The 17,904-nt window shown below is 40.5% G+C and overlaps 1 protein-coding gene across 1 annotated transcript in view; it reads left to right on the top strand.

Moving 5' to 3' along the window:
- Window positions 1-17,904, top strand: part of LOC139723174 (amyloid-beta precursor-like protein) — a 105,991-nt gene that overhangs the window by 64,369 nt on the left and 23,718 nt on the right. Inside the window, exon 2 of the mRNA XM_071634468.1 lies at window positions 1,396-1,566. Coding sequence (XP_071490569.1) covers window positions 1,396-1,566 — 171 coding nt within the window. The remainder of the gene's footprint in view (window positions 1-1,395; window positions 1,567-17,904) is intronic.

Genomic DNA, 17,904 nt, shown 5'->3' with positions numbered 1-17,904 from the left:
AAAAGACTATTACTAGAAGCTCTATGATGCCGAGAAGGAGAATTGATAAAATGTATGATGAGCTTAGACTAATTTTAATTGAGATAAAAAGCTTGTCTGTCCTGTACCCTTGACAACAGAGGGAATGCAATTTTCATTTTCTGTTAATGGTGCCCCGATAGAATCACCTGCACAGTGACCACCAAACCCACGGTGCGTGTCATTATAGCTTACAATGACAGGAGCAGACAACTGATATTGACCACTGTGAAAATGAGTGGGGTCTGGAGTAGCACTACATATATTACTGATGACAATCCTGTTGATATTTTGTGTCTGTTTACTACAATATTTGAATTGACGACTCACAAATCTTTGAGTAAGAGAAACTCTTCACTTTGCATCTGGTGGACATTGTGATTTTTTAGCTGCCAGAATATATCAGTGTAAATTTTTAACTGAGTCTTTTACGAGTGTGTTGTGCATTCATGAGCTTTTCAATGTTTATTTCTGATTTCTGATTGTAAGAGTAAGTGAGAGAATTCACTGCATGAAAGTGAAATTCTATCTTCAAAGTAATTTTATGATTTTTTATCATGTTTATAGTCAAAATGACAAGGTCATTTTCCACATATCTTTTTTTTCTCTCTCCATCTTAAGAATGGTCATAGATTCAGACCAGTTCATGGGATAGGATTGTGACAATGAATTTATGTGATGTGGTTTCACGGGTACACATTTCTACCGACATGTATTTAGTGAGCACTCGAGCAACTGAGCGTACAGTGTAATTGGGTACGTTGACTCTCTTGTGTTCATCTGTTGAGGTTTGGTGAAAGACTTTCATGTAGCATAGGGTCTGCTGATATCATGATAACACAAAAAGCAAAATCATGACTTGGTTGATTTCAGTTCCTATTCCAATCATCATCAGAACTTCTTCTTTTAGTTTTCTTTGAGGAGCTTCTTTTCAACAAGGATTTAAGAACGTAAAGCGAACACTATAGGTAGTTAGAAAACATTAACAGGCATTATTTGCCCGAGGACAAGTTGACAAATAAAATACATAAAACTTTCTCTGAAGAGGTGAGGCATTGCATTTGAAATACATTATATTTGGACAGGTTTGATGTTTTTATTCAGCACTCTATGTCTGTTTCTTGAAGAGTACAACAGGAGTATTAAAGCATTCATCACATTTTACTTATTTTTTAGAGAAGAATTTTGGTGTAGTGTGGATGTATTCCTGACATTGGTGTGCTGTTTTGTCAGAGTTTGGAATGTTAAAATGAATATGTAACATACAGTATATGTGGATAACAAATAGTTAAAAATCTCCTTAAGAGTCTTAATAAGTCTGAGAAAAATGCTGTTGTCCTGAATAACCAATGAATATCTTTCTTTGTTTTCATTCAGGCTTTGGCTGCAGGATCCTACGACCCCTCCTCTTCGAGAGTTGAACTCCGGGTGGCGCTCTTGCAAGGCTACTTCAGTAAGTACGCGGACATGGTCTCTGGACAGTGGGTGACAGACACATCGGCCGAATTCACATCTAGCCCGGCGGAGATTCTCAAGTATTGCAGAACGGTAAGGCGAGATTTGAAACTTTGCCTTCCTCTTGTATAAATCATTTAATGCATTTTCTGCTTTATATTACATGTGAATTTAGTTTTGAAATACCAAAAATATGAAGAATTGAAACATCATCACATTAATGTGTATTTGGAAACATTCTGGCTCCCAAATGAGATTGGGATGTGATAGTTGATGCCATGAAGGTGTTTTTCTCTTCCTAGCGCCAAGAAGGAATGAAGTAAAGGGTTTGCCCTTTGTACAAACAAACTCCCAGAGAGACATATATCTACTAGTATGTGATATTTTGTCAGCCAATATATTCAGCATTTACTCCGATATTGGAGACATGTACCCTGGTCCTCAGCCACTAAAGGTCACCCAGAAAGCTTGCAGCAATAGTAATAATAGAGAAACAGTCTTTAACTCTTCCCCCTCTTCTGCCGGAATGCATAAATTCTAACACGTAAGTGCATTCGTGAAGGGCGTGATGTACATTGACGGGCACGGCACTGACAGTCTCGTGTACGGCGCCGCGGCAGAGTCAATTCCATCTAAACGACTCTCTTTTTCTGGCCGCTCGCTGCCGCTGCTACGAAACCAGACGCCCCATTTTGCCCTGAATGTGAATAGCGTCAGTCCTGCATCGTCAAGTACACAGGGCTCGCTGAATAATTGAACTCTCCACTGACTCAGAGATGGTGGGATGACTCATGGCTGAATTTTAGCGTGGGTCCACACAATTTCATGCTAATTTGGTTGCCTAGGGAGGCGAAAGCTGTGTAAACCAGATGGATACATACATGTACAGAGGTGTATGTCCAGAAGGAGGTTTATATGAATATGCATGAGAACTGGAATGGGGAGAAAAGAGAGAGAGAGCGAGAGAGAAATAGATTCATTGTTTATATATGTGTGTTTATGTTCTTGTGTGTATACATGTATTTGTGTATGTGTGTGTATGTTGTGTATTTTTTGTGTTTTTTTGTGTGAGTGTGTGTGTTTGTGTGGGTGAAGTGTATTTTTTGTGTTGTGTGTGTGTGTGTGTGTGTGTGTGTGTGTGGGTGGGTGTAGTGTATTTTTTGTGTTGTGTGTGTGTGTGTGTGTGTGTGTGTGTGAAGTGTATTTTTTGTGTTGTGTGTGTGTGTGTGGGTGTGTGTGGGTGTAGTGTATTTTTCTGTGTTGTGTGTGTTTGTGTGGGTGTGGGTGTAGTGTATGTGCATGTTAATATGTTTGTGTATGTTAGTGTGTAGTGAGGGAGAAATGAAATTGAAGACAGACGGAAAATCAGATTATTCATGTTGAGTTGACTTTTTACAATCTTAGTGATTTAAACTGAAGAGAAAGTCAATAGTAATCATGATGGGACTGAATTCTGGTTAATTGAGAAAGGGTAGGCCTTAGAAACCAATAAGACTGAATGATAGTACGGGGGAGGATATTTTCAGGGAAGCACGTAATGCAGCGTTATATGTCAGGGACTGGAATAGGAAGAAAAAGAGAAGGAGGTTTTACAGACTGGTTCCGATCAGAATGTATATGTGTGCTGTATGCGTGGGAGGTTAGTTCTGTATGAGAACAAATTAAGTTTTCAGAGAAATATGACGAATATAGCATCAGAAGGAGGTAAGTTTGGACATCAAGAGAAAAAGAAAGAAGTAAATATGCTGCAAGTCTGTGAAATGATAGAATCCCTCAAGAGACATGTAGATCCACCTGACTTATCAATAATTGAGGGAGAGAAAAGACTTCTTGGTATAATCCATAGGAAGATATGTGGGCACAATTTTTCCCCTCCTTAACATGTTCCATACTGAATTCTAAAATGCCCATAGACTTTATACGCAGGCCGCCGGGTTCCCGTATGGAACGGATTAATTTGGGGGGGGGGGGAACGTGGAAGGTAGCCCCCTCCCTCCTTGTGAGAGACAAGGTTTATTTAGACAAAGCTGAAGGGATTATGGCAGCTAGCGACTGCGTGTTGAGAGACATCTTCTGTAGATATTGAATCACTGTCTCTATGGAGCCACCACACTACGGGGAGGAATGCACTGTTTGTAGGATACAGCTTGTGATCTCAGGGGGGTATGGGGGAAACAGACACTGGTACAGACACTGGTACAGACAGACAGACATACAAACAGAGAGACAGCAAGACATAGATGGACAAATAAACAGACAAACAAACAGACAGATTGAGAGACAGACAGACAACACTGACACTCAGACAAATATGAACAGTATACTTTTTTTTTTTCCCATAGATTTTTGTTGATTTCATACATGTACATAATACAATGATACAAAAGTAAATGAGCCTGTTTTCTAATTTGGATATTCACAACAAAAAGTAAGGCAGATATTCCATGCCTATGTGGCTACACCAAAATTAAATGCATAATTCAAAGAATTGTTTAATATCCATCATATCAAGATGAAAGATTAGATAAAAAAGTAACAACAAAAACAAACACCTCCCCACACAACTCCCTGCATGCACACACAGAGACACACACACAATGTGTGCATGTACACACACACACACACACGCACACATTCATTAGTTGCTTTTGCATCACTGTGAGACGATGGATATTTACAATGTATGGGTATCTAAATTTTGTTGATAAAAAGACCACCAACCTGGGATGCCTACCAGGGTTTGATTGAAAATCAAAGGTAAATGTTGATCTCTCAAAGTGTTTTCCCGCAGACAACATGGGTGATTTCATGCACAGAGGTTAAAGGCATTGTTTACCATTTGCAGATGAAACAAAAACCCAGCATTAGTCCTTTAGTTCTAAAATGTGAGTTAGGGATGGAAACAACCACTGTAAAAATTTGAATCCGTATAATCGATGTTAAGTATTGTTAAATACACAAAATGTGAACAATAGTTATAATAAAAAGGTTTCCATACTAAACCATCTACAGTTACGGTTTATTGAGAAAAAACACTGATATCTCCTTATATTTCAGACTTTTTTTTGCAAAAATTTTATATGGTAGGATGTTTTGTGATATGACAGACCTACACATGCATCAAATGTGTTATTTTTAATATTTTTGAAATCACTGCTCCCAAAGGTAAACTGGATCTTTAATACTTCTGCCCTGAGTGGTCATTGTAAACTTGATCTAGGCAGGGCCAAATGATAAAGACATGATTTGCATCTCTGTAAGAGTGTTTACTACTTCCTACTTTGTAATAAATTTACAATCGAAAAGAGGGAAAAATCTAGCCCCTCAAACTCCTTCCAGCAAGATTTCACCCAGAGTCTCAAGAAAAATTCAAGGCTGTTAGTGCATTGGGTACATGTGAACCAGAAACCTTGTCAGGTCTAACCTATCCCATCTCTGCAAGGCATGGTGAAAATCTCCTCATTTGGACCATTTTGGTACGACCATTCTAGGATCAGATTTCACCTGTGAAAGAGAGTTTGGAAATATGTTTCAGTCTAGGAGCCATTTCTTGCTGACTTAAAGCCGTTGTAACTCGATCTTCTCATGTCTGTATGCATAGTACCAGTAGGCAAATATCGATCACAATATTTGAGCCAAAATTTCCAAACAGACATGGTCTCATGTTTCCATCCTCACAATTCCTGTGTAGACAGAGAACACTGATGTACATGATTCCCTTTCCTTTTATAGTAAAGATGATTTTAGGAAGACATCAGATCTCATCCCTTTCATGATGAATATTTATGAGAAAGAATTAGTGACGTTCTGTTCTCTTTCAGTAATCTCCCCTTGGCTCTTGATTGTTGTGTCTTGTCTCGTTTCTTCCAATCTTTTTTTCTTTCAATATATTAGAAAAGAATATAGCAGGAAGTGTTTGCATCACATTCAAATTATGCAGGAAATAAAATATCATAGATTCTGTATCACGACAAAAGGAACATCACAGCTACTAGAATTTGAATGGCTGAAAACTGTGTGAATGTTTTGAAAAGGAAGATTTTAGTTCCTACATTGATCACACAATTAAATGAAAACATACCCCTTCAAATTCTAACTTCAGCTTCTTGTGCTATGAGTGTTACAAGCTAGAAGCAGGATTGATAGTTGCATTGTACAGTTGTTTATATCTCTAGCTGTATTTGAATCATTGTCATCCTGTGCTGTACGATCATTGTGAGTAATGGTCTTAATGTTTCTCATATAAATGGTAAGAATGCTTTGATTTAAGGATTTAAGAAGAAAAGCAAAGGAACATTTATAATAACAATCCTTGTCAAGTTTGAATTCATCTGAAAGGTAGTGTGATATAAAGCGACAATTTTCTCGTTTTCAATCAAACCACAAAATCAAACATCAGTGGCTCTGTGCAGTCTCACTCCTATAGAAAATGATCTGAGACATATTACCTTTTTCATCTCACACGGATTGGCTTGATCGCTTGCTAGAAGACAGTAGCAATTTTCATCTCATCTCCCTCACACTCAGTCTGACCTGCTCTGGGTTGTGAAATAACAAGTATGTAAGATGAATCTTTTCCCTCTAGCTTGTTCAGTGTTCAGAAGTGAGTACATGCATTTTCAGATAGTGATGTCTTCGAACAGTGAGTGCATACAGGCTCTGTGTTCAGAATATTTGAACCAAGATTTGAATACAAAGTGCTGGTATACCCAAATTTCTAGAATTTGACTTATTTTCATATAGTTTCATAGTTCAAATTATTGTTTACTATTAGTCTTTATGGAAGATTGAAAAAGAGCTGCAGAGGGCCTTAAATATATTCAGTTGATTTAAAAGCTATATCAATGATGCATTACATTACGGGTGTAGATATAAAGTGACATTAATGTTGATGTACTCGGCAATCAATGGTCACTGCAATATCAACTTAATCATCTGTGAATGAATTAAAAGTGAAATTGTTTTAATGCTCATTTGAACAGTGAAAGCATGATGATACAGCCTATTTTTGTCTGGAATAAATCAAGTTTGAATGGAGGTCCTAAAGATTTTTTTTCCCAGCCTGAGTTTCAAGGCAGTGTAAACAAGCCACTTAATTAAAGTCAGTCTGCCCGTCAGCAGTGGGTCACTGCGTATGAACAGGGCAGTGTGCTTTGTGCAGCTATAGTCGTAGACCTGATTAATATGTGAATAGGGCATGTTGAGGTCATTATTCTATTTGTGAAGTGACCTGGGGGTAGCGTGTGGTTAGAGTGCCCTCTATTTTAGGAGTGTGCTAAGATGCCTCTTGCTGTGACGCAGTGAAATCTGGAGTGCCTCTAGCCATGGTCCCCCTACCACACTGAGGCCTTCTCTACACAGCATTCACTCCATCCTACTGTCCTTCTGACTTTAGCTTCAACCAAAACACCTCATAGTCTTAACTTCCAGACATCTTTCCTCAGATCTGGCCAATACTGTAAAAGGGGAAATTTTAGGGGTGTTGAAATTTCATGCATTTCGCGCAACCAGACACTAGCACGAAAATAAAAGCATGCAAATATTTTTGCTTGCTGTATGTTCCTGTACTTGGTGTCTTGGTTCCGCGGAATTAAAAACATGCGAAACCCTTCTTACCTGCCCAAGCGCGAAAAATTAGTCGCGCAAAAATATCCACTTTTACAATAATTGAGAACATTGTCATATTTAGTACCTCAAGCAGTTATAATCTCAAATAGCTACAGATGTTCCTGATTTGCCTACAATTTGTATAACATACTAAAGAGATGCTCTGCATTTCACTTTGATGAATTCAATAAACTGAGTGTAGAAGTTGATTTTAGAATTTATTAACTAATTATATGCATATTTTTAAATCACAATTTCAGTGAAGAATTCTGTAAATACGTGTACATTCCATACTGAATGATGCATAATATCTGTTTATCTTCCCCCCCCCCCCCCAAAAAAAAAATAGATAAAAAATGATGAAGTATAATGTATAGTGCTCAGTGCCTTGACGTTAGAATAGGGTCTACTTTAGTCAACTACATGCAGTACCAGGTCAAACCATGGTTGAAAGCATAAACTTTCTTTGAACCTATGAAGTTTGCTACTTGAAGATACCATAGACATCTTATGCAATATAATGGCTAAAGTTCATGACAGTGTTGAAGAATGCAAGAGCTGTGTCATAGTAAGTTGTACATGGCCATGCACGCACATCCCCTTTTGTCGGTAGAGTCTAAGAAAGCAGAGGACGAAAGAGACGTAGTGCCGCCTCAGGCAAGCCAAACAAGATGTGACATCATCCTCACCATCGGCCTCTGTACGTCCGAGATGAAGTCTTTCGTCGCATACTAATTCTTCTCTCCCATTCTGGGAGTAATTTGCATTTGATGAGAACGGCAAGCATGGTAGTGTGCTGCTGTGATGTATGACCTGTGCTATGTGACCGTGCTTTAGAATCGTGACTGTGGTGAAAGTTCGTCAATGTTAGCTGGAGTGAAAACTAGTTTATTGACCATATGTATATGTATCTCTGAACTCCAGTTTTAGTTTACATCCGTGACTGTTTTTATGTAATTATGGGTTCTTGTCTTCACTTTGTTATCAATACTATTGAAAATTGAAGATTTACCACATAAAAGTACATGTTTTGAGTGTGATTTCAGATTTGTATATTACTCTCATTTCACAACCACCAAATATAATATATATTGCTAGACAAAGTGATATCTGAATCGTCAAGATACAATTCAAAACATGGAACGAGCTACAAAGGTAAATCCAGAAATATTGAAGCAAATTAATTTCAATAAATGACAGAACCAAAGCTTAGGTCCATAATAAATGTGTATGCCTACATGTTTTGTTTGTGTAAGTATCCTAGTGCCATACTGTACAAAGAAATATGATTCTGTGACTTCCTGTAGCCTTTGGGGTGAAATTTCTACAGAACTACATGTAGCAGTCACCTGTACGTGGTAAGTTGAAACTTGGTAGCATCAAACCCTTCAAGCTATTCTTACCCCTCTTAAGCTGCAGTAAGTTAGGTTCCCTTACACTAGCTGAATTATTAGTTTGAACATTAATTTTTTTTAAAATTTTTTTAATTTGTAGCTTTATATTGAAAGTTGTGCTAAAAAGGAATCCAGGTAGAATATGTTCAGTTTTAGTATCTAAATCAAACTGTCTTCAAGACTAGCAAAGAGTAACTAGATGAGATTGTGAGTTTATTGTTCATATCTTTTAATTGAAAATGTGAACTATCATCCTTTCCACAGTGAATGTAACTCTTCATGTAGGGTAATGATTCAGGTTTGATATGAAGTCATATGATTTAAAATAGATTGTAATTATTGTTACGACCAAAATCACTCTGAGAATGATCGCACAAAAGAAACAATCAACTGATGTTCAGGCGGTTTATTAACAGTGATATTGTGGGTACAGACTGGTAATCGGTTTCACATCAGTACAATGATCACGAGAAACAAATATAAGTCAGTAATGGAATCACTTACGTACACATTACACGCAATATCCCTGGAAATGTCCCAAATACGATGCTCGATGCACAAATGAATGATCCGCGATGCACCGATGAATGATTCCTCCGACGTAAATCCAAACGCGCCGGTTGTGATGATCCTCGGTATAAATCCGGGGTAAAAATCCAGGATATACGTCCACAATAGATCCACGGTAGAATGTTCACAGCGAAATGTGCAGAATCCAACGACCACGTCCAGTCGATGCGTTGAATAATGATTCACTTTATATTGTCCAGCTAGGAATCCAGCCCGTCACAGCTTTGCCGTATAGCAATGTCCATTGACATTAAAATATGGAGTCCAATGAAGGCACATTAATTCTCTGCAGGCAAAATGTCTCCCAGGCCAAGTATCTCCACAAACATAACAGGTCAGCAGGTAACACAGGACTGACTATAACAAGTCGCTTCAAAGTCAGAAGTGACGTAACTCTCAGAGCAGAGGTGTTGGGTACTCTGCCTACTGCAGAATTTCTCTGGCTTATATACTATCCATTCACCCCCTTCTAGCACATTCTATAACTCTCTCCAACCTACTAGCCAGTCCAAGTTCCAGGAAACCTGGATGACTCACTGCCTATCTATGTACAAAACATCATTACCAAGAATAACTACCAATCACATTGGGCTACAGGGACAGTGCCTCACTCAGCCAAATATGTTAGCACTTCCCAGAACATTCTGGAATGGGTGAAATCATTCTGGATTGAGTGAGCTATAATGTATTTCCTGTTACATGCATGTACTGTATATCTACATTGTATACCACCTAGAAAATTCTCCACTGATCTGGTCAGCCTGTATGTACTATATCTATACCATGTAGAATGTTCTCCATGAATCTGGTCAACCTGTGTACATACACATTAAAACAGCCATGCATACAGTACATCATACATATGTACATAACTACTAGTGTGTACATTTGTGACACCATCCCCCATGGGAAAAAGAAAGCCTTGCCGTAGCAAGGGTTTCTTGTACCTTCACAATTTCTCATTATTATTTACAATGAATGTGAGGTAAAGTCCAAGTCAAGCAACAATAATCACATACTATCACATGCCTTTTGAATAGCTGCATTAATTCCATGTTCTCTTTTCATGGATACCATTTACAATGATATTGCTTGGATTCTTGGAGCTTATACAATCATATCAAACTATTTTGCACACATTAATGAATATGCTAAACACATACACTGGCAATGATATGCGGTGAAAACCGTTCACCTTTGATACTCTCTTCATGTTACACTCTTGACAGAGCGTCGGCAATTACATTGTTTTTGCCTGCCACATGTTTGATTTTGAGTGCATATGGCTGCGTCATCATGCTCCATCTGAACAACCTGTTGTTCTTCATTTTGAACCGGTCTAAAAAGACCAAGGGGTTGTGGTCAGTATAGACCGTGATCTCCCCTTTGCTATTTGTCAAGTACACTTCGTATTGCTGGAGGGCAAGGATGAGACTGAGAGCCTCCTTCTCAATTGTGGAGTACTTCTTCTGGTATGTGTTCAATTTTTTGGAGAAGTAGCTAACTGGTCGTTCAGTGCCTTCTTCATCTTCTTGGAGCAAAACCGCTCCCACTCCTACATCGCTAGCATCTATTGCCACCTTGAATGGCTTTGCGAAGTCAGGAGCTGCCAAAACAGGCTCATTAGCAAGGACTGCCTTTAGTTTCTCGAAGGCTCTTTGACACTCATCAGTCCAGGTGTACTTTGCCTTGCCCTTCAGCAGGTTTGTTAGGGGGGTGACTACAGTGCTGAAATTTGGTACAAATTTCCTGTAGAAACCAGCCATGCCCAGAAATCTGAGCAACTCCTTCTTGGATTGGGGGATGGGAAAGCCTAGTATAGCCTCTACCTTGGCTTCTCTTGGCAATACTTGTCCCTGACCGACTACATGCCCGAGATACACTACTTTGGCCTTTGCAAATTCACTCTTTGCCAGATTAATCACCAATCCGGCCTCCTTGAGTCGATCGAAAAGTTGCCGCAAGTGTGTAATGTGCTCCTCCCACGTGTCACTGTACACTAGGATGTCATCAATGTATACTACACAATTGTCAAGTCCAGCAATGATTTGGTTTGTCAGCCGTTGGAAGGTGGCTGGAGCATTTTTCATGCCGAATGGCATTACTTTGCATTGGAACAAGCCATCTGGTGTAGCAAAGGCAGAAATCTCTCTGGCTTTGTCGGTCAAGGGCACTTGCCAGTATCCCTTTAGAAGGTCTATTTTACTGACATATGCAGAATTTCCGACCCTGTCAATGCAGTCTTCTAGTCTGGGAATGGGGAAAGAGTCTGTTTTCGTCACGGCATTCACCTTTCTGTAATCTATACAGAATCTTTGAGACCCATCCGGCTTGGGCACCATGACGATTGGGGAGCTCCAACTGCTTTTACTAGGTTCTATTATGTCATTGTCTAGCATGTATTGAACCTCTTCCCTTACTTTTTGCAGTTTGCTCGGGTTTAACCTGTAAGGGTTTTGCTTGATAGGGTCAGCATCTCCTACATCAACATCATGTACAGCCAGAGAGGTGCAGCCTGGTTTGTCTTTACACAGTTCTTTGTACTCATGTAACAGACTAGTCACATCTTTCCTCTGATTTTCAGGTAGGTAGTTCAGTGCCTCATCTACTTTCCCTAACATCTCTGAGTTAGACAACCTGGCACTAGAGGGCTCACTTCCATGCTCATCTTGAGCTTCTCCCTCTTCCTCTACTTCCTCTTCTACCACCTGAGCTACGCCTACCGGCTGACCAGCCTTTCTCTCATAGTACTCTTTCAGCATGTTTACATGACACACCCTCTGATCTTTGCGTCTGTCTGGCGTACTGATCACATAGTTCACATCATTGAGTTTCTTTCTGACATAGTATGGGCCACTGAACTTGGCTTTCAGTGGTTCACCTTGTATGGGCAGCAGTACAAGAACTTTGTCACCTGGGTTGAAAGTTCGGGCTTTGGCATTTTTATCTGCCTTTCTCTTCATAGAGTCTTGTGACACTTTCAAGTGTTCCTTAGCTACCTCACAAGCCTTTGAAAGCCTTTCACGAAACTTTGACACGTAGTCAAGTAGGTGGACCTCATCATCCTCCGTCATGAATTTCTCTTTGATGAGCTTCAGTGGGCCCCTAACTTCATGACCGTACACCAACTCAAATGGGCTGAAACCCGTCGACTCATTTGGGGAGTCCCTCGTTGCAAACAGCAGGAAAGGGATGCCCTTATCCCAATCCTCGGGATACTCCTCACAAAATGCCCTAATCATTGTCTTTAGGGTCTGGTGGTAGCGCTCCAACGCACCTTGGGATTGGGGATGATAAGCTGACGACTTCAGCTGCTTCACACCCAAACGATACATCACCTCTTGAAATATGCCTGACATGAAATTTGACCCTTGGTCAGACTGCACTTCCTTGGGCAACCCATACCTAGTGAAAAACTGCACTAGAGCATCTACCACAGTCTTAGCAGTGATGTTTCGCAATGGCATAGCCTCTGGAAACCGTGTAGACATATCCATGATTGTCAAGAGGTACTTATGACCCGACCTAGTCCTAGGCAAAGGTCCAACACAGTCGACTAAAACCCGACTGAACGGTTCTTCAAACGCAGGTATCGGAATCAATGGCGCCGGCTTCACTGAATGCTGTGGTTTACCAGCCACCTGACATGTGTGACAAGTCTTACAAAACTCAGCCACATCCACATTCAACCCTGGCCAATAAAAATGCCTCATGATCCGATCCTTTGTCTTTCTGACGCCTAAATGGCCGCCAACAGGTAACTCGTGAGCAATCCTCAAGATCTCACCGCGGTAACTAGGAGGGACAACAACTTGACGGACCACCGTCCAATCCTCATCAGCTGGCCTATGGGGAGGTCTCCACTTCCTCATCAAAATGCCATCTTTGACATAATAGCACTCAGGGACCTTTTCAGCCTCAGCCTCAGAACATGCCGTCTGAGACAAGCCTTTCAACTCAGAGTCTGCCTGCTGTGCTTCAACCAAGGAAGACTTGCTAAACAGCCCATCACTGTTAGCCTCGGAGCCTAATACAGCAACCCCATCATTTAAATCCTTGAAAAAGGTTTCTGCCAACCAAACACCGGAATTCTCCTCCACATCAACAGAATCCGCATCATCTTGAACAGCTCTACGAGCCTGAGACCTAGTCACAACACAATCTGGGAAAATCCCAGGAAATTCCTCCTGCAACTGCTCAGTTTCAGCAACCACCACTGGTTTCTCCGAAACAACTGGAGACGCAACCACCTTGTCCCCAGCCAAGTCATTCCCCAACAAAAAGTCAATGCCTGCCATGGGCAACTCAGGAACAACTCCAACAGTGACAGGACCAGAAACTAGGTCACACTTCAAATCCACTCTATACAGTGGCACTGACATATAACTGCCATCAACAGTCTGAATCAAGACTTTTGCATTCACTGCACTATCTGGTGGAAAAGTCATACCACCATCCACCATCAACGACTGAGAGGCCCCCGTATCCCGCAGGATGACCACTGGCTTACCTGCCTCACCAGAGGTACATGGGGTCACCTCACCATCAAACAAAAAGCTACGATAGCTCTCATCCACCTGCTTCATCCTATCTTTGAATTTGGGAGATTGACTTTCAATGGCCTGTGTTTCACTGAACGGGACACTGTTTTCGGGTAGGACACTTTTTGACATGACAAATCCCACCTCCTTTGTTGCACCATTTTGCAACTTCCAACACTGTGACTTTACATGCCCTTTCTTGTGACAATGAAAACATTTGATGACATTTGCACTTGTACTGGACCCTTTGTCAGATTGAGGCTGTGGTGCCGACAACATTCCTGAACCGGCATTCCGTTGGTTGCTCGACTGATTTTTGTCTCTCTTATTTCCAGAGAAATTCCTGAAAGGTGGTCTGTTCTCATTTCTATGGATGAGCTCATACTCATCAGCCATAAAGGCTGCTTTATGCAAACTTGTCACTTTGTGATCTTCCAGATGCAACCTCACACTGAAAGCAACACTCTTTTTGAATTCTTCCAAGAGAACAACCTCACGTAAGTTTTCAAAATCCTGATCCACCTTCAGGGATCTGTACCACCTATCAAACGTCATTTCTTTTTCACGAGCAAACTCAACATGTGTCTGGCCTGGTCTGCGGTACAAATTTCTGAACTTGTGTCTGTACGCCTCTGGCACCAACTCATAAGCATTCAACACTGCTTTCTTGACTGTAGCATAGTCACGTGATTGCTCTTCAGAGAGAGATGAGTACACATCGGCTGCTTTGCCGACAAACACACTTTGAAGGAGCAAGGGCCAAAATTCCTGTGGCCAGTTCAAACTGTTAGCCACCTTCTCAAATGACACAAAATATGCATCAACTCTGTTTTCTTCAAACTTTGGCACCAATCGAATGTTCTTTGCCAAATCAAATTCAGGGGGAGCCCTTTCACAATTTTCAACAATCTGTGCATGAGCCAATTCTATCTCACGCAATTTCATTTGATGCTCCATTTCAAGTTTCTGCATTTCCATTTCTATTTCTCTAGCCCTTTCCCTTTCCTTCATTTCTAATCTCATCTTCTCTTTCTCCAGTTCCAATCGAGCAAGCTCAAGCCGTGTTTGATCGGAAATTTGAGCTCGATCTGGAGTGTCAATTTCTTCTTTGAGCTCCATGTAACCAGCTACTAAGTCAAGAATCTCTGCCTTTCTTGCACCTTGTGGAACATCTACATAAACATGCTGAGCAATAGCAGTCAAATCACATTTGCGTAACCTTTGCAAATCTTTGAGGGACAAATCTTTCCTCTGAACAAATGCCTGAACATCCATTGTACTGATTGACATTGTCACAATGTATTACACACAATATGCAATTCAACAACCAAGTCAACCGGTATTATGTCTGTACCAATATTCTGGCTTCCGGAACGTTCCAAATTCCAAGTTTTGGCTTAAATTCACTTCTCGGACACAAGCCCCCAATTTTGTTACGACCAAAATCACTCTGAGAATGATCGCACAAAAGAAACAATCAACTGATGTTCAGGCGGTTTATTAACAGTGATATTGTGGGTACAGACTGGTAATCGGTTTCACATCAGTACAATGATCACGAGAAACAAATATAAGTCAGTAATGGAATCACTTACGTACACATTACACGCAATATCCCTGGAAATGTCCCAAATACGATGCTCGATGCACAAATGAATGATCCGCGATGCACCGATGAATGATTCCTCCGACGTAAATCCAAACGCGCCGGTTGTGATGATCCTCGGTATAAATCCGGGGTAAAAATCCAGGATATACGTCCACAATAGATCCACGGTAGAATGTTCACAGCGAAATGTGCAGAATCCAACGACCACGTCCAGTCGATGCGTTGAATAATGATTCACTTTATATTGTCCAGCTAGGAATCCAGCCCGTCACAGCTTTGCCGTATAGCAATGTCCATTGACATTAAAATATGGAGTCCGATGAAGGCACATTAATTCTCTGCAGGCAAAATGTCTCCCAGGCCAAGTATCTCCACAAACATAACAGGTCAGCAGGTAACACAGGACTGACTATAACAAGTCGCTTCAAAGTCAGAAGTGACGTAACTCTCAGAGCAGAGGTGTTGGGTACTCTGCCTACTGCAGAATTTCTCTGGCTTATATACTATCCATTCACCCCCTTCTAGCACATTCTATAACTCTCTCCAACCTACTAGCCAGTCCAAGTTCCAGGAAACCTGGATGACTCACTGCCTATCTATGTACAAAACATCATTACCAAGAATAACTACCAATCACATTGGGCTACAGGGACAGTGCCTCACTCAGCCAAATATGTTAGCACTTCCCAGAACATTCTGGAATGGGTGAAATCATTCTGGATTGAGTGAGCTATAATGTATTTCCTGTTACATGCATGTACTGTATATCTACATTGTATACCACCTAGAAAATTCTCCACTGATCTGGTCAGCCTGTATGTACTATATCTATACCATGTAGAATGTTCTCCATGAATCTGGTCAACCTGTGTACATACACATTAAAACAGCCATGCATACAGTACATCATACATATGTACATAACTACTAGTGTGTACATTTGTGACATTATCTTGAGATGAAGGAAGGTTAGAATTGTAGTCCATTTTTATAGCTTGTAGATTCCAATCATTTACGGTTAGTGACGATAGTTATTTGATAATGAGCACACGTATGTAAGACTTCCAGTGCCCTGAATTAGGAAGTAGTCTGCTTCCCTGCGTAATCACTCGCTAAGCAGTCAAGCCTGACGCTCCAATTATAGAAAGCTTTGTACGAAACCAGCCTTATTTGAGTGCGGCTTAAACCTGCTTGCCAGACAAACTGTTCTAATGGCTTGCCAAGGTACCACCTGAATGGGAAATATTGTCTCTTGACCGGGATCATATGACAATTGGAATTGTGTTGTACAAAAGGACTGAAATCTAAAGGTACCGAACTCTAAGAGTCCAGGGGGCCGGTATGATAGGGGTGTACAGCTGCCCCCATCTCTCCCTGAATTCTTTCTGTTTGTTTTTTTTTTCAAATTCTTGAATACATCGTAAACCAGATTCCTTTAAAAAAAAGTTTTAAAAACATCGGGCCTGGAAATCAAGAATTGGTACAGACCCGATCTGCAGGAGAGGTTAGTCGTATTGTATGTCAAGCGAGGGGGTACTTCAGAAAGAAAGGGTTACCTTACCAAGATTGAATGGTGGCTGGCAATCCAGCACCCAGTTCGCTAATGTGTCAGATATCCAGTTCTGTCCAAATAATCTTGACACGTTTCATTTCATGAGAGGTGTTACATCCAGCAGAGATTTGACTGGGGACGGAAGGGAAGCAAGGAAATCTGAAAGACCAAAATAGGTCCCTGCCCCATGGGTCTGTACGGCCTGTATCTACCACACTGTAAATGGAATAGTGAGACAAGATATGAATAGAGTCTGATTGTGGTTTGGGGCTGAAAGAAATGCCGACACGGAGGTGTGAAATCAACATGTTTAGCATCTTGTCCTGACGTGTGAGAGATTTCATCTTTGGACAAAGTCACAGCCAGAATTCATACCTTCTTCATAGGATGCAGTTCTATTATGTTTGTTATCATGAGATGGATGAATACATTGCTGGATGCTTTATACTGAGTGTGAGGGATTAGGTCCTGGCTGAGATGTGATATGGGGGGGGGGGGGAGAGGTGGTAAAGGTTGGTATTTCTTTTTAGACAATAAGAAAATAATGACACCATTCATTCTTCCTTAAATTCTTTATTATCAAAATTCAGCACGCCCAACATGATAGAGGTTTTTAGACTTTAAAGTTTAAGATCAGTTACAACAAGAGTTAAGGAAAATCTTTAGCTGTTTTCCAGTCTTATTTGGTCAGTATTGAAATCAAGGATTCAACTGAAAATACAAGCATTCAACCCATAACACCTCTAACCTCCAGATGAAAAGATAAGCTGTGAGATGATCACAGTTCTTTGATGGATAATCATGTTACATGATTATTTGTGCTTAATCTGGATCTTCTGTTCCTCTAAAGGCTGTATGATCAATGTACAGTAGACTTGATCCACCAGAAGAACACTTTGGTCTGCCCTGCACTCTCTCAGTCAACATGACTCTTTATTTTTACCTCGGACCAAGACATCAAAATTGGCAGATTTTGGATGGAAAATCAATCTTGCAACAATAGCTGTCAATCACATTATGACCTTAGCTGAACTTGGCAGCTTAATCCGATTTCTCATGTTCAGGTTTGTAAGACTCTGAACTATTTTGATTAAGACATGTTTTTATACCGTAAGCCGGAAATTGAAATTACAACACAGGGTATCGTTGTGTTGGAGT

The sequence above is a fragment of the Diadema antillarum genome, unplaced genomic scaffold (genome assembly GCF_040938485.1).
Source record: "Diadema antillarum isolate AM-2024a unplaced genomic scaffold, OU_Dant_1.0 scf00000001, whole genome shotgun sequence".
Lineage (NCBI taxonomy): Eukaryota > Metazoa > Echinodermata > Echinoidea > Diadematoida > Diadematidae > Diadema > Diadema antillarum.
The sequence above is the reverse complement of the archived record's forward strand: the minus strand, read 5'-3'. Positions and strand labels throughout refer to the sequence as shown.